The 25,843-nt window shown below is 38.5% G+C and overlaps 2 protein-coding genes across 14 annotated transcripts in view; both read right to left on the bottom strand.

The window, feature by feature from the left end:
- The window catches only part of PALS1 (protein associated with LIN7 1, MAGUK p55 family member), a 94,510-nt gene extending 79,715 nt beyond the window's left edge, over positions 1-14,795 (bottom strand). Inside the window, exon 1 of one of the 5 annotated variants that reach the window (XM_045451322.1) lies at positions 14,661-14,795. The gene's annotated coding sequence lies outside the window, so the exon portion shown is untranslated. The other 4 variants (XM_045451325.1, XM_045451323.1, XM_045451326.1 and 1 more) reach the window with 4 other exon arrangements.
- Positions 14,796-22,328: 7,533 nt separating this feature from the next.
- GARIN2 (golgi associated RAB2 interactor family member 2) overlaps positions 22,329-25,843 on the bottom strand; it is a 36,077-nt gene continuing 32,562 nt past the window's right edge. For 4 of the 9 annotated variants that reach the window (XM_045451311.1, XM_045451314.1, XM_045451312.1 and 1 more), the window contains 2 exons: positions 24,198-25,363; positions 22,329-22,447 (listed from right to left, as the gene is read on the bottom strand). In XM_045451311.1, coding sequence (XP_045307267.1) covers positions 25,299-25,363 — 65 coding nt within the window. In that variant the 3' untranslated portion in view covers positions 22,329-22,447; positions 24,198-25,298. The remainder of the gene's footprint in view (positions 22,448-24,197; positions 25,364-25,843) is intronic. The other 5 variants (XM_045451316.1, XM_045451313.1, XM_045451318.1 and 2 more) reach the window with 5 other exon arrangements.

Below are 25,843 nucleotides of genomic sequence, written 5' to 3'. Positions count from 1 at the left end.
TATACTCTGAAAACTATAGAATACTTATGAAAGAAGTTTAAGAGAACATAAAGAAATGGAAAAGCATTCCATGCTCATGAACTGGAAGGACACTGTTAAAGTATCTATACCACCCAAAGCAATCTACATTTTTAACGCAATTCCTTTCAAAACAGCACCATCGTTTTTGCAGAGCGAGACAAACAATCCTAAAATTTGTATGGAACCACAAAAGGCCCCAAATAGTCAAAGCAATCCTGAAACAGAAAAAACAAACTGGAGGCATCTTGATTCCAGATTTCAAGCTATATTACACAGCTGTAATCAGCAAGACAGTATGGCAATGGCACAAAAACAGATTAATGGAACATAACAGAAAACCCAGACATGGACCCACAACTATATGGTCAACTAATCTTCAACAAAGCAGGAAAGAATACCCCACGGAAAAAAGACAGTCTCTTCAACAAATGGTATGGGAAAACTGGATGGCAACATGCAGAAGAATGAAACTGGGCCACTTTCTTACCATACACAAAAATAAATTCAAAATGGATGTGAGACAGGAAACCATCAAAACCCATCAAAATCCTGGATAAGGAGAACACAGGCAGCAACCTCTTTGACCTCGGCCAGAGCAACTTCTTACTAGACATGAAGGCAAGGGAAACAAAAGCAAACATAAACTATTGGGGCTTCATCAAGATAAAAAGCTTCTGACATCCACCAAAAAACTGCTAGAACTGATCCATGAATTAGGCAAAGTTGCAGGATATAAAATCAATGCACAGATACCGGTTGCATTCCTATTCACCAACAATGAAGCAACAGAAAGAGAAATCAAGGAATCGATCCCATTTACAATTGCACCAAAACACATAAAATACCTAGAAATAAAATCAACCAAAGAGGTGAAAAATCTATACACCGAAAACTATAGAAAGCTTATGAAAGAAATTGAAGAAGACACAAAAAAATGGAAAAAGATTCCATGCTCCTGGACAGGAAGAACAAATATTGTTAAAATGTCGATACTACCCAAAGCAATCTACATATTCAATGCAATCCCTATCAAAGTAACACCAGCATTCTTCACAGAGCTAGAACAAACAATCCTAAAATTTGTATGGAACCAGAAAAGACCCCGAACAGCCAAAGCAATCTTGAAAAAGAAAACCAAAGCAGGAGGCATCACAATCCCGGACTTCAAGCTATACTACAAAGCTGTAATACCAAGACAGTATGCTACTGGCACAAAAACAGACACTCAGATCGATGGAACAGAATAGAGAACCCAGAAATGGACCCACAAATGTATGGCCAACTAATCTTTGACAAATCAGGAAAGACTATCCAATGGAATAAAAGGCAGTCTCTTCAGCAAGTAGTGCTGGGAAAACTGGACAGCGACATGCAGAAGAACCTGGACCACTTTCTTACACCATACACAAAAATAAACTCAAAATGGATGAAAGACCTAAATGTAAGACAGGAAGCCATTAAAATCCTCGAGAAAGCAGGAAAAAACCTCTCTGATCTTGGCTGTAGCAACTTCTTACTTAACACATCTCTGGAGGCAAGGGAAACAAATGCAAAAAATGAACTACTGGGACCTAATCAAAATAAAAAGCTTCTGCACAGCGAAGGAAACAATCAGCAAAGCTAAAAGGCAATTGACACAATGGGAGAAGATATTTGAAAATGACATATCAGATAAAGGGTTAGTATCCAAAACCTATAAAGAACTTACCAAACTCAACACCCAAAAAACAAATAACCCAGTGAAGAAATGGGCAAAAGACACGAATAGACACTTCTCCAAAGAAGACATCCAGATGGCCGACACATGAAAAAATGCTCAACATCACTCATCATCAGGGAAATACAAATCAAAACCACAATGAGATGCCACCTCACACCTGTCAGAATGGCTAACATTAACAACTCAGGCAACAACAGACGTTGGGGAGGATGCAGAGAAAGAAGATCTCTTTTGCATTGCTGCTGGGAATGCAAGCTAGTGCAGCCACTATGGAAAACAGTGTGGAGGTTCCTCAAAAAATTAAAAATAGAACTACCCTACAACCCAGCAAGTGCACTACTAGGTATTTATCCAACAGATACAGGTGTGCTGTTTCCAAGGGACATATGCACTCCGATGTTTATAGCAGTACTATCAACAATAGCCAAGGTATGGAAAGAGCCCAAATGTCCATCAATGGATGAATAGATAAAGAAGATGTAGTACATGTACATATATATACAATGGAGTATTACTCGGCAATCAAAAAGAATGAAATGTTGCCATTTGCAACTGCATGGATATAACTGGAGGGTATTATGCTAAGCGAAATTAGTCAGAGAAAGACAAATATCATAACTTCACTCATATGAGGACTTTAAGAGACAAAACAGATGAACATAAGGGAAGAGAAATAAAAATAATATAAAAACAGGGAGGAGGACAAAACATAAGAGACTCTTAAATATGGAGAACAAACAGAGGGTTACTGGAGGGGTTGTGGGAGGGGGGATGGGCTAAAGGGGCATTAAGGAATCTACTCCTGAAATCACTGTTGCACTATAGGCTAATTTGGATGTAAATTAAAAAAAAAAAAAAAAAAAAAAGCTTCTGATAGTGAAGGAAACAATCAACAAAACTAAAAGGCAGCCTACAGAATGGGAGAAGACATTTGCAAATAACATACCTGGTCAATGGTTAGTAGCAAAATCTATAAAGAACTTACCAAACTCAATTACTCCCCCCCAAAATAATAATCCAATGAATAGGCAAAAGACATGAACACTTTTCCAAAGAATACAGATGGCTAACAGACATATGAAAAGACGCTCAACATCATCATCAGGGAAATACAAATTAAAACCATAATGAGATACCACCTCACACCTGTCAGAATGGCTAAAATTAACAACACGAGAAACAACAGGTACTGGCAAGGATGCAGAGAAAGGGGAACAATCTTGCACTGTTGGTAGGAATGTAAACTGGTGTGGCCACTCTGGAGAACAGTATGGAGGTTCCTCAAAAAGCTAAAAATAGAACTACCTTTTAATCCAGCAATTCCACTATTAAGTATTTACTCAAAGGATACAAAAATACAGACTCAAAGGGGTACATGCACCCCAATACTTATAACAGCATTATCAACAATAGCCAAACTATAGACAGAGCCCAAATATATATCAACTGATGAAGAGATAATGTGGAATATATACACAATGGATATTACTCAGCCATCAAAAAGAATGAAATCTTGCCATTTGCAATGACGTAGATGGAGCTAGAATGTATTATGCTAAGTGAACTAAGTCAATCAGAGAAAGACAAATACCATATGATCTCACTCATGCGAAATTTAAGAAACAACAAATCAACATATGGGAAAGGGGGAAGAAAACAGAGAGAAACAAACCACAAGAGACTTTTAATGATAGAGCACCATGGGTTGATGGAGGGAAAGTGGGTGGGAGATAGGCTAGATGGGTACTAAGGACAGCACTTGTGATGAGCATTGGGTGTTGTATGTAAGTGATGAATCACTGAATTCTATTCCTGAAACCAATATCGCACTATATGTTAACAAAATTTAAATTAATTGGCCCCTGGGTGGCTCAGTCGGTTAAGCAGCCGACTCTGGAATTCGGCTCAGGTCATGATCTCACAGTTCTTGAGTTTGAGCCCCACTTTGGGCTCTACACTGACAGTGTAGAGCCTGCCTGGGACTCTCTCTCTCCTCTCTGCTCCTCTCCCATTCTCTCTCCCTCTCTCTCTCTCTAAGTAAATAAACAAACAAAAAAAAGTTCTCTCTTCCTCTCCCTCTGCCCCTCCCCCACTCACACGCTTTCTCAAAAAACACAAAAAATTGGGGTGCTTGGGTGGCTCAGTTGGTTAAGTGTCAGACTCTTGATTTTGGCTCAGGTCAAGATCTCTTGGTTGTGAGATCAAGCCCACAGGCTCTGTGCTGGGTGTGGAGCTGCTTAAGAGTCTCTCAGCCCCTCTCCCCAGCTCCTCTGTGCCAGTTCTCTCTCTTTAAAAAAAAAAAAAAAAAAGGAAAAAAAGACAGTACACACAGGGGAAAAAAAATTCAATGCCCTCCCCTTATCTGGTTAAAAAGCAGGCAGAGGGGCACCTGGGTGGCTCAGTCTGTTAAGCATCCGACTTCGGCTCAGGTCATGATCTCACGGTCCGTGAGTTCGAGCCCCGTGTCGGGCTCTGTGCTGACAGCTCAGAGCCTGGAGCCTGTTTCAGATTCTGTGTCTCCCTCTCTCTCTGCCCCTCCCCTGTTCATGCTCTGTCTCTCTCTGTCTCAAAAATAAATAAACGTTTAAAAATAAATAAATAAATAAATAAATAAATAAATAAATAAAAATAAAAAGCAGGCAGAAACTTCCCTTTGTAAAGGTACAAGGAAGAGGACTCAATCCTGGGAAGTTACTCTTATCAATGGAGAAGGCACCAACTTCAATCTGTATAACAAACCTTACTAAAACAAACTTTATCTTCCATTAGTTTTCCCCACATACTTACCTTCCCACAATTTATATTCCTTAAAGGCCTAAACCTCTTTTCCTCTGTTTTGTCACTTTTCCACAATTTATTGCTCAGCCTGTTTCTTTGGGACTTCAATTCTTTTCTATGAGTATCTCCATATGCACAGTTAGTAATAAGCCACTTTTCCTGTTAATCTGTCTTTTGTCACAGTGAACCTAAGAGGATAGAAAAAGGTTTGTCCTCCCCTACCACCCTCTGAATTGGGCACTGATACAATTCCATTCTGCAAATAAGGAGTCAGACTTTGATAAGTTAACATACCCAGAGTCACACACAGGACAAGAAGGTATCGCAGCATTAACTCTAACTCTATAGCCTGAGTACTCAATCTATGCAAGGACTGTAACTACACTGTAATGCCTTTACACAGTAAAGGCCCTTGGAAAAGCAAGAAAAAGCCATTAGCAAATTTATCTGTTTATGTTTATATCTTTGTAGAAAGTTAATCAAGACTATGTGAAAGTTAGACACCGCCATTAAATACATTTATGGTCAACACAGGATATACGGAATTGCATTTTGAATCTCAAATTCTACCAAGTTCCAGGGGGTGACTAGGTTAGAACAGTCTCTGATATTTATTAAACTCACAAGCAAGGCTAAAATTTAAACAAATAATAAAAGTGCAAACTGGTAACATGCATCTACTATGGGCCATATTAAGCAGTGAGATATCAAGATAAAGACAATAGCTCCTAATCCTTAAGGAGCTTACAATTTACAGTTTCACGGTTCTTCACTTTAATTCAAGTACATTCAAACACTAAATCAAACATGGCATTCCTCAAAAAGATTTTCATCATACCAAAAAGACACTGTTAAAATAAGTCTTAAGGCAGACTAAAATACAGGCAAAGTAGAAAAATCCAAGGTCTCTGGAGTCAAATAAACTGAATTCAAATCCTTGCTATCACTCACAATAAGACTTTGGATAAGACAGTTAATCTCTGAGCCTCTGTTTCTTCATTTGTAAAAGGGAGAATACTAACAAACACCTTACAATGTAGCTGTTAATACTTAAAATATACACAAAGGATATACATACTATATAACACATTAAGAGATGGGGCAAGAGATACTGTTCTAGGTAAGAGTTAGGGGAAAGCAAAAAGTACTGTGATTTAGCCAAATGAATTACTACTTTTACTATAAAGTTTAAGTGTAAAAGGATAAGGTATTATGTCTAAATGGTAAGGTATAAAAGGAACACTGTCCCTTCAAGATACCTACAAAGAATTATCAAATTTCCTTTCATAAACTCTTAAGTATCTGTTGATTACTTTTAAAGTGAATCATTATTTTGAAAAACATCTGTAGGGGCGACTGGCTCAGTCAGTTAAGCATCAGACTCTTGATTTTGGCTCAGGTCATGATCTCAAGGTTTGTAAAACTGAGCGCATGTCAGGCTCTGCACTTACAACAGTGAGCCTGTTTGGGATTCTCTGTCTGCCCCCAATAAATAAATAAACTTAGAAAGGAAAAAAAATTTTTTTGAAAAGTATCTGTAGGATATATATATAGTCCTTAGATGAATCACGTGAGTTAGAGGTTTGAATTTGGGGTTCACGACCTAATTTCCATGAATCCCCTAATACTCTCCGCCCAATAGTGTGTGTGTTACAGGTGAAGGGTCCAAAGAACCATCAGATTCACAAAACATTAGTTAAATTTACATGTCCAGTATTAATAAAGTGGAATTTATGCAATTTCAGTAAGGCAATTTAAGGAAACGCAATAGTTTGCTGCTAGAAGTATGTATTAATAAAATGAATCACACTGAAAAAGTTTGGCATTATCTAATAAACTGACCACATCTATACCTTATCATCCAATAATTTCATTCCTAATTATATACTTGGGAACATTATTGTCCAATAGAACTTTCTATAATAATGGAAAAATTCTACATCTACACTGTGCAAATAATAACATAGCCACTGGCCATATATGGCTACTGAGCACTTGAAATGTTGCTCCTGCAACAGAGGAACTGAATTTTTAATTTCAGTTAATTTACATTTAAATAGTCACATGTGCTAGTGACTGCCATACTGGATACTGGAGAGCACAGCCCTAGAGAAACACATGTACTTATATACACCATGATGAATGTACAGAACACTCATAATACTCATAGCAACCAAAAACTAGGAACAACTCATAGGTCCACCAACAATAAAGTAATATGGTTAAATAAACTATGATATATTTAAATAAATTTGTAATTCTTAAACATTATAAACTCAATCCTTAAAGTCACTTGCATACTATTGAGTTAATTCCATGATCCTGCTTCCAATTTTGAACAACTAGTAAGTTCTCTTAATACAATCTAATGTCGGACCACCTGGGTGGTTCAGTCAGTTTGAGCATCCTACCTTGGCTCAGGTCATGATCTCACAGTTCGTGTTTCAAGTTCCATGTCAGGCTCTCTGCTGTCAACACAGAGCCCGCTTCGGATCCTCTTTCTCCCTCTCTCCCTGCCCCTCCCCTGCTTGTGCTCTCTCTCAAAAATAAACATTAAAAAAATAATAATAATAATAATTCAAAGCAATTTAGCTATAAACACAATTATTTCTAATCCTTATTCTAATAATTTCTAATATTTGGAATAACTTTAGATATACTACAAACTGTAAAAAACCTGAATCTCCTTAATTATTTAATATCTGTTGATCACAAAGCATTACACAGCAACAAAATTGGAGGAGGAGGGGCAAATACTTATTAAGTATCTACCACCTGTCAGAATATTTTGCTCAGGGCCTTCAATACCTTATTTTAATCTTTTTAATCATCTTCTGAGGCAGCTACATGTTACAGACGAGGAAAGTGAGAGCCTGGCTGGGAATTACAGCATGGACTAATTTCCCAACTAAGCTCATCCTAATGCTCTTACCACTACATTACTACAATTATTTTCATTTCTCCTGCTGACTTTTTGCCCAAAACAAAAGTAGGCAAACTAAAACCACAGGTCAAGTCAGGCAAACCCTGTTTTTATAAAGTTTTACTGGAACATTCACTTCTTTGGCTGCCTTTACACTGCAACAGCAGAGTTGAGTACTTGCAATAGAAATGATATGGCCCCCAAAGCTTAAGTATTTACTATCTTGGCCCTTTACAGAAAGTTGTCAACCCTTGTCTTAAAGGATCAAAATTGCCAAGAACCTCAGAGGCCTCAAAACTTCAATGTTCAGGGTCTTGGGACAACTAGTAAACTAAAAAGAAAACTTTAAAATTATATGAGACAGAGGCCACAATGCTTGAATTTTATGATTAAATCATATAAGCGCAAACTTATAAAAATGTTGAAATTAAACAGCTTGATTATGAAATTACTGAAACTTTATTTTCATAATGAAGGTTTAGTTTGAACTGATGGAGGAAAAACTTCACAATTCCAAATGTTAAAATGAACATGCATCTTTTTACCATATACCCAAAATTGGCATGAAGGAACATCTTCAGTACAGCAAAAAAGAGTCTTTTTCTTACAGGTAACTTATATTTCACTTCATATTTTTTATTTAATACATCGCTAAATTCATTCTACACTAAGACAAGCATTTATGTGATTTCTCAAAGGTCTGTGGTTGATTTTCTGATGTGAGGAAAGAGGCTGGGTTTTTGTTGTTTTTTAAAATTCCCATTGCTTTTGGGGTGCCTGGGTGGCTCAGTCGGTTGAGCATGTGACTTCAGCTTAGGTCATGATCTAACGGATCATGAGTTTGAGCCTGCGTCAGGCTCTGTGCTGACAGCTCAGAGACTGGAGCCTACTTCAGATTCTGTGTCTCCCTCTCTCTGTCCTTCCCCTGCTCACATGCTCTGTCTCTCAAAAATAAACAAACATTAAAAAAAAAAATTTAAAATTCCCATTGCTTTTATTCCAAGTAAAAATCTTCTAATTAAATAATTTCATCTTCATTCCAAATTTACTTCAGCATTCAAATAAATTTAAACAGCTTTCCTAAATTAGCATGAGAAGTATTTGATTACAATGATACAAATAATATTTTCTTCCTTCATTTAGTAATTTTAGACAAGAGTCCTGCAGTGGTAAACTACAGTGTACAAACTCCAGTATAGACCAAGAAAACTTAAGTCCTACCAATATGTAAAATGTACATAACTATTAAGGAATATCTTGACTCCTCTGCCTTTATAAACACTTTACTCGCAGGGCACCTGCACGGCTCAACTGGTTAAGTGTCCAACTTCAGCTCAGGTCATGATCTCATGGTTCATGGGTTAGAGGTCATGATCTCATGGTTCATGGGTTACAGCTCCAGAGCCCAGAGCCTGCTTCAGATTCTGTGTCTCCCTCTCTCTCTGCCCCTTCCCTGCTCGCACTGTCTCTGTCTTGCTCTCCCAAAAATAAATATACGTTAAAAAAAAAAAAAAACAAAAAAACACTTCACTCACAAAATTAAAAAAAAAATTTTTTTTAATGTTTATTAATTTTTGACAGAGAGAGAGAGAGAGACAGAGCATGAGCGGGGGAGGGGCAGAGAGAGAGGGAGACACAGAATCTGAAGCAGGCTCCAGGCTCTGAGCTGTCAGCACAGAGCCCGACATGGGGCTTGAACTCACAGACCGCGAGATCATGACCTGAGTCCGACACTCAACTGACTGAGCCACCCGGGCACACCTCTCACAAAATCTTATATTCAGTTTCCTTCTTCATTGTTAAGAATAAATGCTAATGTATACAAGTCAAAGAAAAATAACCCAAAATTACTTTTATTTGAAACAACTCCAGAGGTTTCCTAGAAATATGCAAGGCTAGTTCAACATTTGAAAATTGCTTAGTGTAAGTCACCATATTAACAGATTTCAGAAAAGATACCCACATGATTACCTCAACAGATACAGAAAAGGCATTTGACAAAATTCAACATCTACTCATGAAAAAACCCCAGGCAACCTCAGAGAAAATTTCCTTAACTTGATTTAGAGAATCTATGAAATTATCTACAGCTAACATCATATTTAAAGGTGAAAGACTGAATGATCTCCCTTTAAGAAAGACTGTAAACAAAGCAAAGATGTTTCCTTTCATCACTCCTATTCAAACATCTCATTAGAATGTGAGATGTGCAGTAAGTGCAATAAATCAAAAAAAGAAAAGGCATCAGATTAGAAAGAAACAGTTCTTTATTCACAGATGACATGACTGTCTACTTAGAAAACCCCAGGAAATCCACCAAAAAACAAACAAACACCCCTAGAACTAATGAACGAGTCTGGTAAAAACTGAGGGTACAAAGTCAATACAAAAAAAATCTATTATATTTCTATATACTAGCAATGATCAATTAGAACCCATGCTTTTTTAAAAAATCATTTATATTAGGACCAAAAAATTGAAATACTTAAGTATAGATTTAATCAAGTACTTACAGGATTTATATGTTGAAAACTACAAAACATATATGAAAGGAAGACCTAGGTAAATGGAGAAAAATACTATGTTCTTACTGGAAAAACTCAATTTTGTTAAGATATCAATCATCCTTGTTTATCTATAAAACACAATCCCATTCAAAATCCTAGCATATTTTTTTGTGTGGATATTAACAAGAGGATCCTAATATTTACATGGAAAGGCAAAAGAACTAAAATAACTAAAACAATTTTTAAAAATGAATAAATATGGGAGAACTCACATTACCTGATTTCAAGATTTGTTTTAAAACTATAGTAATCAAGATATTGTGATATTGGTAAAGGATAGACAAACAAACAGATCAATGAAACACAAGAGTCTAGAAATAGGCCCATAAAAATGTAGTCAAATGTTTTTTGACCAAGAGACAAAGGCAATTCAATGGAGAAAGGATATAGTCTTTTCAACAAATGGTCATGGAACAACTGGACAAATAAATGAAACTCAACCCTAAATTCTCTTTATGTAAAAATTAACTCAAAAAGGAAAACAGATCTAAATTTAATATATATAAAACTATAAAACTTGTAAACAGGAAAAACCTGTGTGACGTTGGGTTAGACAGAGTGCTTATATACAATGCCAAGAGATACACACACACACACACACACACACAAATACTGATACTTTGCACTTCATCAAAATGTAAAACCTGTTTTCAAAAAGCACGGTTATGAGAATGGAAAAGGCAAGCCACAAACTAGCAGAAAAATCACTGCAAATCACCTGTTTGACAAAGGACCATGAAAAACTCAAAACTCATCATTAAGAAAGTCCAATTTGGGGACAGCGCAATCAGGATAGGGCCAGAGGGGAACAGAGGATCTGAAGCCAGCTCTGCACTGACGGGCTGACAACAGTGAGCCCGATGTGGGGCTGGAACTCATGAACTGGGAGATCACAACCTGAGCTGAAATCAGATGCTCAACCAACTGAGCCACCCATGTGCCCAAGAAAATCCAATTTTAAAATGGGCAAAAGACTTTGCTTCACCAGAAGAAGATACACAGATGGTAAATAAGCATATGAAAAGATGTTCAACATATTAGTCACAAGAAAATGCAAATAAAAACCACAATGAGATAAGGCTACAAACCTATCAGAATGTAAAGGTAAAAAATCTGACCATACATAGTGATGAGGATGTAAAGTAACTGGAACATTCTTCACACATTGCTGGTAGGAATACAAAATGGTTCAGGCTCTTTGGAAAAGTATGCTGTGTAACAAATTACCAAAGACTTAGTGGCTTAAAACAACACAAATTTATTATTTTCCAGTTCTTTTCGTTAAAAATCTGAGATAGGTCTCCCTGGGCTATAATCAAGATGCTGGCAAAGCTGTGTTCTGTTAATCCATTTCCTAGCCTTTTCCAACTTCTAAAGACCACATTCCTTTAGTTTATGACTGACTCCTCTCTCCATCCTCAAAACCAAGAACTCTTCCATCTATCCCTCTGGTGCTGCTTCTGTTTTACATCTTTTTTTTTTTTTTTTTCTTACTATACTGCTTCTCTCTTTCCCTTTTAAAAAGCACTTTCATGATACATCGGATCTACCTAGACAATCCAGGATAACCTCCCTATTTTAAAGTCAACTGATTAGCAACCTTAATTCCACTGCAACTTTATTTTGCCTTTACCGAGTAACCTAATTTATTCACAGGTTCTAGGGATTAAGCTATCTTTGTGGGCCATTATTCTGCCTACCACACACCGGTTTTTAAGTTTAAACACACACTTACCATATGACCCAGAAAGGAAGACTTATGTTCACACAAAAACTGTTCCTAGAGATTTATAGCAGCTTTTTCATGGTTAAAAAACTCTTTTTAATTTAAAAAACTAACTCAAATATCCTTCAACTGGCAAATAAGCTAACTGTGGTAAATCCATACAATGGAATACTACATTCAGCAGTAAAACAGAAGGAATTGCTGATAGCCTCACAACATGGATGAATACCCAACTGTATTATGCTAAATGAAAGAAACAAGACTCAAAAGGCTAAATAAACACTAATTGATTCCGTTTATATGATAGTCTAGAAAAGACATACTCCAGGGGAAGACAACAGGTCATTAATTGCCAAGGGTTACAGGTGAAAGAAGGGTTGATTACAGAAGAGCAGCTTAAGGGAATTTTGGGTGCTGGATCTGTACCCGATTTTGGTAGTCACACAGCTCTATGCATTTGTCAAAACAATTGTCCAAGAAAAAGCATTAATTTCATTTCATGTAAATTAAAAATAAAGTTAAAATCTTTTTAAAACAAAGAAAACAAAACATCATTTATCAGATTGGCATAAAATTAATTATCTGACCATGCCACCTAACAATTCCAACTGCGGGCAAGGATGACTTGTATACTGTTGGCAGTAATGCAAATTGTTACAACTTTAGAGGATAATGTGATAGCAGCTAGCAAAGCTGAAAATGCACATCAACTTATGGCCCAGCAATTCCACCTACAGGTAGGTATACTTTCTAGGGAAACCCTCATACATGTGCTTAAGGAAACATGCACAAAGATATTCACTAAACATTGTTTAAAATACTGAAAATCTGAAAACAAAATAATTGAAAAACTGAAAGCAGTGAAGTAATTGCATTGAGTGGTTATTTAAAAAAAGAAAAGAAATGCAGGAAGATTCAATCGTGCTAGCTACATATATGATTTTGAGAAGAATAGTTTACTGGTTTGTTTATCTAACAATAGTATATAGTGAAAAGAGCACTGTACTTGGAATCTGGAGACAAGTATTCAGCATTTAGTTTCAACTTTGCCACTAATAAGCAGTCAAACTATGGACTCCTTAACTCTATAAACCTCACTTTCCTTTTCCTAGAAAATGAAGACGTTAAGCTATACAACACTAAGATTATTTCCAACTCAAGAATTCTATAATTCAATAAATATATAATCAAGAATTATAAAGAATCTATGTTGAGAAACTGTTTTTTCTCAGACACCCTGAAATCAGAAACTACCAGAGAAACAGAACATCTTAGTATATTGATACATAAAATGGACCAAATTTCCTCGTTTGTGATGAACTTTTTAATCAAGATCATAATTTAGAAAGAGCATATAAACCGCAAAACCCACCATACTGACTTGGGTCACCCTCAGGTAAAATTCTCCCATTTTGATATTCTAAATCAAGTTAATATTATTAATGAGTCCATCTTTACTTGTCAAGTTCAGGTCTGTCTACCAAAAGTCATTTAGATACATGATAAAAATTATTTTTTTAAAAAAGATAAAATAATGAATTGCTTTTCGTATTTTTGCCTGTTCATCTATAAAGATCTTACATTATAATTTAATAGCTTCAGCCTACTACAATAGTTTAAAGAGCCTTTTAAAGTTTATTATGCCATGTCCACAGGGAACTAGTGAAAAAAAAAAAAACCCACACACGCACACACAAGGTAGTTCATAATTCAAAAAAAGCTTACTTAACAATTTCATTACCACCAATATTTAAACATCAAAGACACCAATAACCACATGTCATTTGCTCCTACTGCAGAATTTAATAGGTTATTAACTTCTGGTATATTCCAAAGGCATAATTAGGATACTATTATTAAAGCATGAGATTACTTTTTTAAAAATCAGAAATATTAACACCTTTTACCTTGTCAAGAAAATCAGTATTTCAAAAGTCCTGTTCTATGGGCTTTCCAAATCTAAATCCTTACAATTCTAAACAAGCAAGGAGATAAAACACACACTTACATACTTCTAAAAACCTAGCTATCAGATTTTAATTTTAGCGCCACTGCCAAGAAAAACCTTCCGACCGAAACCTAAATTCCGTACACATTACTGTATGCCCATCAACTAAACAGAAGGTGAGTTGTTATTATTATTACGAAGTTACATAATTTGCACCAAAGATTATTTAAAGCGTCTTTCATTAAATGAAGGTTACAACAATTTACAGGCTTCAAAGTTCACCTTGCAAACTTGAAGTAAATTATCAGAAACCATTAACGACATTAGGGTTTTCTTTAAAAGTGGACACAAGGAAGTAGGAACTGTTTATTTGTTTAAAGAACGCAAAGAGCAGCCGAATACCAGGAGCTGAGTCAGGCAGAGGAACGCTGACTACATTCCGTCTTCTAAAGGAAAGTGTTCGCCCCGCCGATCTCCCCTTCCCGCTTTAGGGGGAGTCCCAGGAGTCGCGAACTCGGGGGCGGGGGCGCAGAGAAGAGGGGACTCCCTGCTGTGCCTCCGGCGTCTCGGGCCGAGCAGGCAGGAGCCCCCGCCAGGGTGGTCCCACGCCAAGGCAGAGGGAGCGGGCAGGGCCTGCCAGCGTTCCCCCCGGGGGACAAAGGTTGGGCTCACGCCCTGCGCCGCCAGCCTGCGGCTCCCGCCGCCTGGAGACGCCAGCAGAGCAGCCGCCGGTCCCGCCCGGGCAGTGCGAGCGGCGGGTGGGGGAGGGGACAAGCCCCGCCGCCCCTCCCCCGACGCGCTCCCGGGGACCTGTTGATTAAGATCTCTACACAGAGCCGCCGCTGGTCCTCTTACCTCTGCGCCACGGCGGCCGGCGATCCTCCCGCCCCGGCCGCTCCCACACACTGCACAAACGACAGCTCCCCTGCGGCACTTAAAATACCGGATAAAGAACCCAGAAACTCCCGATTCCCCACCTCACAATCCTTAGACCCCGCCTGCGCCCCACCGCCAGTCGCCGCCGTCACCGCCGCCACCGCCGCCAGCAACTCCGCCTCGAGACCGCGCGAGACCGGCCCCCGCGGCCGCCGCGAGACCGCGCACGCGCCCCCGGCACGCTGGCGCAGCGGGCGCGCCTATCCCAGTTCCCTCCTCGGCGCGCCCCGCCCGCTGCTAGGCCGGGAGGCTGGCGCGGTTCGCCCAATCCCGCGCCGGCGTGGAGGGAGGGCCCACTCGTTGGTCCGCCCCGCAGCCCCGAGCCGTGGGTCGCGCGCACTCGCGCGCCTCTTAAGTGAGACGCGAGCTGCTTTTTGCTCGTCCGCGTGAGGCGACCGCTTTGAGGTTGAGCCGCCCGGCCGAGCCGTGTGGGGACATAAGATTTCCCTGAGACTTAGTCCGACGCGGGCTGTAGTCGGGAGAGCCCTTGACCTTAGTCTCCCTGACTGCCCGTCAGTCAGCTCCTGAAGAAAATCTGATTCCCGTTGAGGCAACTCCAGTGTTCTGTGAGGCACGTCACACAATCTAACATTTGTTTAGAGAACCATGACATACTTAAACACCTGGATATGTGTAGCGTCCCACAGAATTCTCTGTTACGGCAGAAAACTCCAAAAAGCTAGCAGCTAGGACCGAGTTCTGAAAAACGGAAAGGAAGAAGGGCCACAGCTGTTTCACAAAACTCGAGTGAATGCACTGTTACCTGGGCCACCCCGTATGCAGTGCAAGGAAATCCACAAAAAGTCTCCAGGACTCCTTAGAAACGGTTAGTCACATCCCAAAAGGAAATAAAAAAGGCATGTATGTGACCTATTTTCTCTTAAATGCGTAAAGTAAATAATAATTCAAGAAGCTTCCTCTAAGCTCCTCAATGAGTTCTTCCTCTGGCACAGGGTTTCCCAGTCTTAGCGCTATTGAATTTGGAACAGCTAATTTGTCACGGGGGCTGTTCGGTGCATTGTAGGATGTTTAGCAGCATCCCTGGTCTCTCCCTATTGGGTGCCAGTAGTACCACTACCCCCATTGGTGACCAACAAAATGTCTCTAGACGTTGCCAAAGGTCCCCTGGTGGCAAAGTCACCTGCAGTTAAGAACCACTGATCTACCTGTTCAGAGAAATGGCCCCTTAGGAAGATAGTCACTCTTTACCCATATCTTCCAATTGCCTGGCCCCAAGCAGGTTTACAGAACACCACCGCCCAAATGAAGCCTCCAGCTACCTAGCCTTGCTTCACCAGCTGCTTGGACTCCTCTGTCACAGGACCCCACACTAATAGAATGGCGATCACTATCTGTGTGAGAGAGCAGCTACTGATCTCAAAATATGGGGAAATACCTTTCTAAAGTGCGTTCCAAATATTATTTTTACTTCCTAAAGGTATTTTCGTTTTAAAAGAGGGTGGACCCAATGGCAGATTAAAAAAAAAAAATGTATTCTCTGCTAAATATTACATTCCCAGAATCCCCAAATCATTCAAATTACTATCCTTGTGTGAAGAAGAAGAAGAAGAAGAAGAAGAAGAAGAAGAAGAAGAAAAGGTATAGAAAGTGGAGGTAAGGTGATTCTATTTGAGTTGTAGTTTTGATGATAACTAGTTCTGTGATTTGATGATAACTACTTCTGGGATACATGACAAGATTCCTGGGCCTAAATTTTCTCATCTGTAATATGTTTCTTGTTTCTGGGTTTTGTTTGTTTGGTTTTAGATTTAAAATTCTGGTAGCCTCTGTATATGGAATGTAACATGGATGGCTTAGGGGGTTAGAAAATATAGTATTCATCCTTAAAAAAGAATGAAATGGGTAATCTGTGGTTTAAAACCTCAAAAGAGTCATTCATTCTTGTCATAGGGAAGTTCACCCACTGAATCACTCTGGCAAATTTGTAACTAAGTATTTTGGGTGAAGTAGTAAAAGGCAAACTGTAAAGTCAAGTGTACAGTGGAAAGTAATGGCAGCAAATACCCTTCTGCCTTCCTTATTTTGGCATCTGCCAACAGCCTCTATTATATGTTTATATAATATAATGTTATACTATTTTATTTCATTCAAGTCTTGAGGAAATATGTTAATATTTCATTTCAGACATTTGCAACAGATCTGAAATCTCAGTTTTCAAGATTCTACCATTCACCATTATATGGGAAATCCTTAACTAAAGGATATAATCAATATCCCTCTGGTTTTCTTACCTCTAGGCACTAGTGAAAGCTGTTTCCATAACTGAGTTAGCAGCCTAATCTCTATAATTGTATGAACCAGAGATCAGAAATAATGTAAACTAAAAGAATACTCACTGATTCATGTATGTTATGAAATAAGCAATTAGTAGGTGAGTTCATTATTAACTACATATATTTAAAAAGTATAAAATAGCCAAAAAAAGCAAACCAACAGGGGTGCCTGGGTGGCTCGGTTGGTTAAGCATCTGACTTCAGCTCAGGTCATGATCTCATGGTCTGTGGATTGGAGCCCCACGTCAGGTTCTGTGCTGACAGCTTGGAGCCTGGAGCCTGCTTTGGATTCTGTATCTCCCTCTCTCTCTCTGCCCCTCCCTACCACCCCGTGCATTTGAGTGCGCACTCTCTGTCTGTTCTCTCTCAAAAATAAATAAACATTTAGGGGCGCCTGGGTGGCGCAGTCGGTTAAGCGTCCGACTTCAGCCAGGTCACGATCTCGCGGTCCGTGAGTTCGAGCCCCGCGTCGGGCTCTGGGCTGATGGCTCAGAGCCTGGAGCCTGTTTCCGATTCTGTGTCTCCCTCTCTCTCTGCCCCTCCCCCGTTCATGCTCTGTCTCTCTCTGTCCCAAAAATAAATAAACGTTGAAAAAAAAAATTTAAAAAAAAAAAATAAATAAATAAACATTTAAAAAGTTAAAGAAAGCAAACCAACAAGCCCTGAAGTTTTTGAATTTCATTGTGTTTAGTTATTATTTTGATGTGTTTCTTCACCTTTCATCTAGCTAAAAAAATTATGTCTCTAAGCTAAAAGCATTGTGCAGTTGTTGCCATGTGGAATGAGAGGTCCCACTGTCTAAGGTTAGCGACAGTATTATTTAGTACAGGTCAGTATCATTCAAATCAAATAGCTTTACTATTCACACATTAATTCAAAAAATATATACTGATACTTGCTGTACTGTAAGGAATTAAAACGTGACAGTTCTCATCCGGGAGGAATTAACAGGCAGCTTGGGAAAGGGACAAGACAATCCCATATAGATAAAATACATTAGGAAAGTATGGCAAATGAAAATAAGGTGTTCTGTGGACTCAAAGGTAAAGTCTTATACTATGTAATGATGGGTGACAAAGAAAGGAATAGAGAATAAACTATTGAAAATACCTTCAATAATAGAAAAACCAAGGTCTTGTACATGACTTTAAAAAGATGAGTAAAAAACGTTTATCAATTTAAATAGGTGAAGTACGCAAAGAAAAGTATGGGCTTATTATGGGAACAACAAGTATCAACCATAACTTCAGGGTAAGATATTCAGTATTTAGGATGTGAGTCATTTATCACACTTTCGTTTGTACCTTACTTGGATGGTTCTGTGCCAGGCTGGGGATGAGTAGACACATAAAACATGGTCCTGGAAAAATTTTATTTTGAAGAGAGGAGGTAGACAATTTCGGAGCTTTGAAAAAAATTTTTTTGATTTATTTATTTTGAGAGAGAGAGAGGGATAGAGAAATCCCAAACAGGCTCTGCACCGTCAGCACAGAGCCCCATATGAGGCTCAAACCCACGAACCACGAGATCTTGACCTGAGCGGAAATCAAGAGTGAGACACTTAACCAACTGAGCCAACCCCTTGGAAATTTTTTAAATGAAGGAAAGATCAAGACTTAATGCCAAGAGAAGGGAAATCAAGTTTGTTCTCCTTGAAAATAGCTATTAAAATTTCCCATATCTTTTCCTCACTAAGCTCCCAATCAAATCTCTATTTTGTCTGTACAACAAATCTTCGCTGCTGCTTTAATTCATATCTATATGTGAATATCTATGACTGGGAATGGGATGTTATCTGTGCTGAACTCCAGAGTTGAACTTAAATGCCTCTTTTATCCTCTCTTGGACTGACTCTGAGCTTTAACTCCACCACTGCTTCAAAATAACCTTTGTCAAAGTCATTAATTAGAGCCACTTTGTTAAATGCAAATGTTAATGTTTGGTTCTCATCTTACTTTGACTTGCCAGCAGCATTGGATGCCACTGAGCATTTTCTCCATTTTATCCTCTGGGCTCTTGAAAAGAGCTTCTCTTCCTACCCACTGGAACCTCCTCCTCATCTCCTTTGCTGGTTCTTTATCTCCCTGAATGCTTAAAATTGGAGTGTCCCAAGATTCTAACATTCAGTGTTTACTTCCTCTCTGCCTGGCTTTCAATCCCAGCTCTACCACTTGCTGACCGTTTGATCAAAAGAAAATAATTTCTCCGAGATTCAGTTTCCTCATTTATAAATTAAGGATCATGAAAGTAGCTACCTACTACAGTGGTTGTAAAGACTGAATATATATGTAAAGTGCTTATAACAGTGTTCTACACTGAATGCATTAATCATTTGTCCTTATTCTTATCATATTCTTCATCGTTCACTCCCTACATGATTTCATCTGATATCATGGCTTTAAATTCCATCTATACACTGTCAATTTTTTTTTTAAGTTTATTTATGTTGAGAGAGAAAGAGAGGGAGGGGTGGAGAGAGAGATGGAGAAAGAGAGAATCCCAAGCAGGCTCCACGGTGCCTGATGCAGGGCTCAAACTCAGAAACTTTGAGATCATGACCTGAGCCAAAGTCAGACACTTAACTGACTGAGCCACCCAGGTGACCCTACACTGTCAATTTTAAATTGATCTCTAGTCTGAACTTCTGCTGCAAACTCCAGAATCATGTATTCAACTGTTGGCTCAACATTGCCGTTAGAATTTCTAATGAGCATTACAAATTTAACATGTCAGAACTTTTTTAGGAATAACTTCTGTCTAAAGATGATTGTTTTTGTTCCTAAGTGGTCCTCTGTGTGGTGAAGAAGGGAGAGAGTATGGCAAATGCAAAAAGAAAAAGGAAAAGAAAACTATTTGCTCTTTACCACCTCCTCCTATGCTTCATGGTTGATTTTAACTACTATAATAATCCCTCATTTATTTATTTTTTAAACGTTTATTTATTTTTGAGACAGAGAAAGACAAGCATGAACAGGGGAGGGGCAGATAGAGAGAGGGAGACACAGAATCTGAAACAGGCTCCAGGCTCTGAGCTGTCAGCACAGAGCACGACGTGGGACTCGAACTCACGGACTGTGAGATCATGACCTGAGCCGAAGTCGGACGCTTAACCAACCGAGCCACCCAGGCGCCCCAATAATCCCTCATTTAATTAATACAGCTGAGAATTAGAAGGCAGAAAGCTCCTTCAAAAGTCAAAATTAGTTGCACGTCACTTTTATTCCTGAACTGACAGAAGTCTCTGACAAGCTTAGATATCTTTTTTCTAACATCTAAGTGATTATAAGGTCTTATTATATGTGTGATTCTTTAATGGATGTGTCAGTTCAAAGCAGACATACCCCTGCCATGAGACAGGGTCAAGGAAGTCAGTCGGAGGAACAGTTTCTGATGGAAATTACAGATCAGATAAAGGAGGTAATTCTAACTAGGAATTTGCAAAAACTCAGTGGAAACAGATATCTGGGATTTACAAACTTTTTTCCTCATCAAAAAATCAAAATCTTTAGAAGGTAAAATCCATTCAGTGGTTGTAAGGGGTGAGAGTAGGCTGGGGTGGGAGTTGGGGGGGGGCGTGGTTAATTGCAAATGGTACAAGGAAAGTGGTTCATTTAAATGAAAACATTTAGGGGCACCTGGGTGACTCAGTTGATTGAGCATCTGACTTTTGATTTCAGCTCAGGTCATGAACTCATAGAGAGAGACAGAGATGCAGAATCTGAAGCAGGATCCAGGCTCTGAGCTGTCAACACAGAGCTTTACGAGGTCAGATGATCCCGCGGTCAGATCATGACGTGAGCCGAAGTCAGAAGCTCAACTGACTGAGCCACCCAGGCACCCCTTCTATTTCATTCTTGATTGTGGAAATGGGAAAGAAATGCCTTTTACCTCTGGAGCAAAGATAAGAGGAGGAGTAATTCCCTGGGATTGTGAGCCGAGGGGAATGGAAAGAGGATTTTCCTGTCCAATAGAAATGTAATGTTAGCACATATGTAATTTTGTGAGATATTATTTAGTAGCTAATGAAGAAAGTAAAAGGAAACATGAAATTAATTTATAAGTTTTAACCTGATATATCCAAAATACTGTAATTTAAACACATAATGAATATAATTATTGAGATATTTTCTTATTTTTTTTTTGTACTAAGTCTTCAAAATCTGATGTATATCATATACTGAAAATATATCTCAATTCAGGTGCTAAATTTTCAACAGTTAAAGTGAAAAAATGTAGCCGTACCAAAACAATAAATTTATGTTTAATGAAAAAATATTCTATGCTGCTTAAGCTTTTAAATTTAAATTTAATTACAATTAAAAGAAATTTAAAATTAAGTTTCTCAGTTGCACTAGCCACATTTCAAGTGCTCAGTGGCCACATAGACCCAGTTGCTACCATACTGGACCATATAGTTCTAGAGATTTGTCTGTGGGACAAGAAGGAGAAAATGGAGGTGAGACATATTCCTTGTTGCGACTCAGGACACAGTAGAAATACCAGCACAATTTGTGTGAAATTTGAGAGAGAGAGAGAAAGAGAGAGAGAGATCTTCTATGTATATATCTTTTTTCCCCAGCTACATGATTTTGAACAAGTAACTTGGGTAAGCTCCACTTTCACCACCTATCTGTAAAAGAGAAAAGTAGTAATACCCCTTTAGATTGTGAAGATTGAGAAAGCATGCAAAGCACATTGTAGAATGACTGGCAGCTTTTTGAAAAGGAGTAAGTGGTGGCTTTTAAAAATCCAAACTATTCTTCGGATAGGGACTGTATGTAATTCTTTTTCTATATTTAAAAGCATAGGAGTTTTAGGGGTGCCTGGATGACTCAGCTGGTTAAGCGTCCAGCTCTTGATTTCAGCTCAGGTCATGATCTCATGGTTCATGGGACTGAGCCCCACATTGGGCCCTGTGCTGATAGCATGGAGCCTGCTTGGGATTCTTTTGCCCTCTCCTGTGCCCCTCCCCTGTTGTGTATTTGTGCGTGTGCACGCTCTCTCTCTCTCTCAAAATAAATAAACTTTTTTCTTTTTTTTAAGTATAGGAGTTTTAAAACACCTGTTTGGAAGTGGCATTCATTGATTCAGCAAATACTGTCTCTCAGGCCATGTGCTCAACACTTAGAACACAAAGACTTAAAGACCATGGTCCCCCTTCAAGGACCTCATAGTGCTTAATGTTAAAACAACACAGAGTTGGGCTAATGTCCAAGTGAGAAAAGTAAAACCAAAGAGAATAACAAATTTAACCAATAACTCCAAAGCAAAGAAGCCCTATAGATAAAAATTGAGTTTATAATTTGAAAACCTTAATAGTTCTGTATGTTTCTCTACTTTTCCTTTAAAACTGATATCCCCAATTATAATAATCAAGATGTAAGAAATTACATTGGCATGGATTTAAATACTTAATGATTGATTAGTAGTAGCCTTTATTTCTGCCACATGGAAGACACTGCCTTGTTTTTCTCTTCTGTTGGTTATTATTTCTTGAGTTGTTCTTATTTTTTAGTTTAGTAGTTTGTATTTATCTGCCAAAAAGATGGAAAAGTCAGTTCAATTCAAAGGTCTAAAACACAAAATATTTTTAAAGTTATTACTGTTAAGTGTAAAACATTAAAAAACTAAATATAAGTAAAATAAGTGATTGAAATAAGTAAAATTGCATTTTAAATATAGCTTCTCTTCTTAATCTAACAGTAAAGATCCTTTGGACAGATAAGATCTCATTTTTTAAATCTAGAGGTTGAAGTGATGTTAAAGGAACCTCTTATAATTTCTTAAATTTTTTGTTTTTAAAGGTTGTTTCTACTCATATAAGAATCTAATAAATCAAGATGCCAAGATTAAGATTATGGGCTTTAGTCTTTAAAATTTATAGATGTGTCACTGAATTATTTGCAAGTCCTTGATCTCCCAGTCTGAGTCCTAAAATAAGTCATATATATATATTTACATACACATAATACATGCTCACTATAAATAAGGGGCCAAGTAACTTTCATACTTTTTCAGTTGTGATAATATGAAGTCTTGATTAGTACCCAAAATTTTTCACCATTAAAAAAAATCATCTGGGGCACCTGGGTGGATCAGTCGGTTAAGCGTCTGACTTCAGCTCAAGTCATGATCTCACAGCTCATGAGTTTGAGCCCCATGTGGACTCTGTGCTGACAGCTCAGAGCCTGGAGCCTGCTTCAGATTCTGTGTCTCCTTCTCTTTCTGCCCCTCCCTGCTCATGCTTTGTCTCTCTCTCTCTCTCTCTCTCTCTCAAGAAAAAAAAAAAAAAAAAAAAATTAAAAAAAATTTTTTTAATCATCTACTTTTTCTTATATATCAGCAGTTCACAATTTAAATATCTGGGAGCCACTGTTTAAATTTTAGAAGCCAAGATTTAAATATGGTATGTGTATTACTATTTTTGCCCTTCTTTGCATTTGCAGATCTCTCTTCCTAAGACCCTGGGGTTTGAAATTTCATCATTATAGAAAATATCAGTCAAAAGATGGGATCATTGTAGAATATTGAGTTATCTTTAAATGAATTTCTCTTTCTAAATGCTGTAATATATTGAGAAATGACAGGGGTTGGGACCCTCCCTAGGTACCAACACACATCACCCTGAGTGCCTCCTTTACTGTCCACCGCCACCATAGAACAATATTAAGAGCACACTTATGGGAGGAAAGAGATGATGAAAGAACAGGCCTAGACGAAGGAGTGTGCAGAGAGGCCAGGGGGTATTGTGCATGGGCTTTTATCTTTTGGCTACACTGTTTTCCTCTGGTGCATTACGTCTGGCCCATGGTGTGCATCTGGGTGAGTTCCTATTAATAAGTGCCCAAATGCTAAGCTGACTGTGGTGGCAGAGTGACACAGAAGAGTGGAAAGAAGGGTGGGCACCTCAATTCCAACATCAGAGCCCAGATGAAATATGGCTATGTGGTTCCTGCCAAGGTTGGAAAAGAGTTTGAGGAGGGAACAAAGAGAAAGAAGAGGGATGAGAATGATGGAATCACTTGTAAAAGCAGCAGCAAGTAATATTCTTCTAGTGCCTCACCTGAAGCTCCCCTAATCCCTGTGCGACATTACATTTTGACACTTGAAGGATTCTAGAGCAGAAACTACAATGAACCCCCAACATTCCATTCCACCTCTATTGTTACTACAATAGAAGCAATAAGATTCAATGTCAAAAGATTCAATTTATTGACAACTTTTTGTGAAAGTGTCATGTCTGTCCTTTATCATCTATAGCAACTTATAATTGTAAAAAATTACCTTTAGGTTGTCTTACATGTTTTTTTCCATTGGCCTTTTCTTTTTCTGTTTTACTTTCCTTTCCTCACATCCATTCCCCTGAGAAAGGGGGAGACAGATGAGGCACAAGTTTGAGGGAAGTAAAAGATTTGACATGAGAGGAGGGAGCCAGCGGGCGAAAAGAAAAATAGTGAGGAAAGTGAAATAGAGATCATTAGAGAGGGAAAGTGAAGAAGAAAGAAAAAAAGCCAAAAGCAAGAGAGAAAAGCACAGGAGAGAGAACTCAATTTGGTCTTAAATTTAAAAATGTCTTTATTTTTCCCAATGGAGCCCATTGTTAAATTTCACAGTTTCCTTGTTAGGGTCCTCCCATCCTTTCTCTTTTTTAGACTGGGTTTCATAAACAGAATGAACATGGCTGCTTAAGATTGCAAAGAATTTGATTTGCAATAGTTAAGAGGAAAGTGGAAAAGAAAGATGGATATAAATGGGGAGGAAATTCCTGGTGTTTGGTAGCAGTTTTCCCTTCTCTATTTCTTGGATGTCTATCCTTTGTCTGATTGCTTTCCATCTTGGGAAAATACTATAGGATCAAAGGTAAGCCTAAGTTTGGGCTCACCGTAAAGAGATCAACAGAGCTAAAGTGAGTAAAACCTAGATAGGTAAGAAATTAAAAGTCAAGAAAAGGGACAGATGGACCCAGATCCTGAGAGACAGTGTTAGCCTAGGCTCTTTCCTGCAGCCTTTTCATGAAAACAGTACATTCAGAGTCCACTTTACCCAAAGCCTTACTCAGAAAGGAGAAAAAGTGTCCTTTTGTCAAACTGCTGAGTGGTTTGAGACATGAATAAGAGACCATGGTCCTCAGGTAGCATTGCCTGGAGTTGGGTGAATGTGAATCTGACCAGGTTAATAGGACCAGGGTTTTGTTTTATTGCAGTGGGGAGCAGTTACTATTCTGGCTACTGCCTAGAATAGAAATCAGATTCACAGACTCATTTTTAGTCTACATTTAGTCTAAATTCAATGGAACAAGGGATTAAGATTCTACTAATCCTTGCTCTTCTTGGGGTAAAAAGTGTTAAGTGTGAGTAAGGGTATGAAAGGGCAAAAAGAAGTGATTTAGAGGACTGTAAAAAGGGGGAAAGAAATGCTAAGCAGAGGGAAAATCAAAATACTATGCAAGCCTAAGTAAGGAAAAATGGGAAGACAGGAGAGAAAAGTGGAAAGAATAAGAAAGTACATGAAAAAAAAAAAAAACCAGGAAAAATAATTAATACTTTGTGAAAACTGCAAGCCAAATTTGTATATTGTACCATCCTCATGATTTAACAAGCTGAGTGTGACAAACGTCACTGCATGTTTGCTCTACCTTTGCTTAGCTCCTGATTCCCAGAGCCCCATTTTAAGCTGCCTGCTAAATTTACAAAGATGGGCCACCAAGACCATAAACATGTCAGCTTATAAAGTCATAACAGCTGAAAGGGTCTTGAGACAGCTAACCATGCCCTCTTCAATTCCTCACCCATATGCACACATATTTGGCAGCTGAAGAAGCTTGAGGTCCAGAGACATTAAATGACACATCCGTGGAACAGAGGAAGTGCAGTTAGAACTCAAACCTAGGGCTTTTGATTCCAGGTGCAGTATTTAATAGCTGGTTTCTT

This window comes from Leopardus geoffroyi, chromosome B3 (genome assembly GCF_018350155.1).
Source record: "Leopardus geoffroyi isolate Oge1 chromosome B3, O.geoffroyi_Oge1_pat1.0, whole genome shotgun sequence".
Lineage (NCBI taxonomy): Eukaryota > Metazoa > Chordata > Mammalia > Carnivora > Felidae > Leopardus > Leopardus geoffroyi.
The sequence above is the reverse complement of the archived record's forward strand: the minus strand, read 5'-3'. Positions and strand labels throughout refer to the sequence as shown.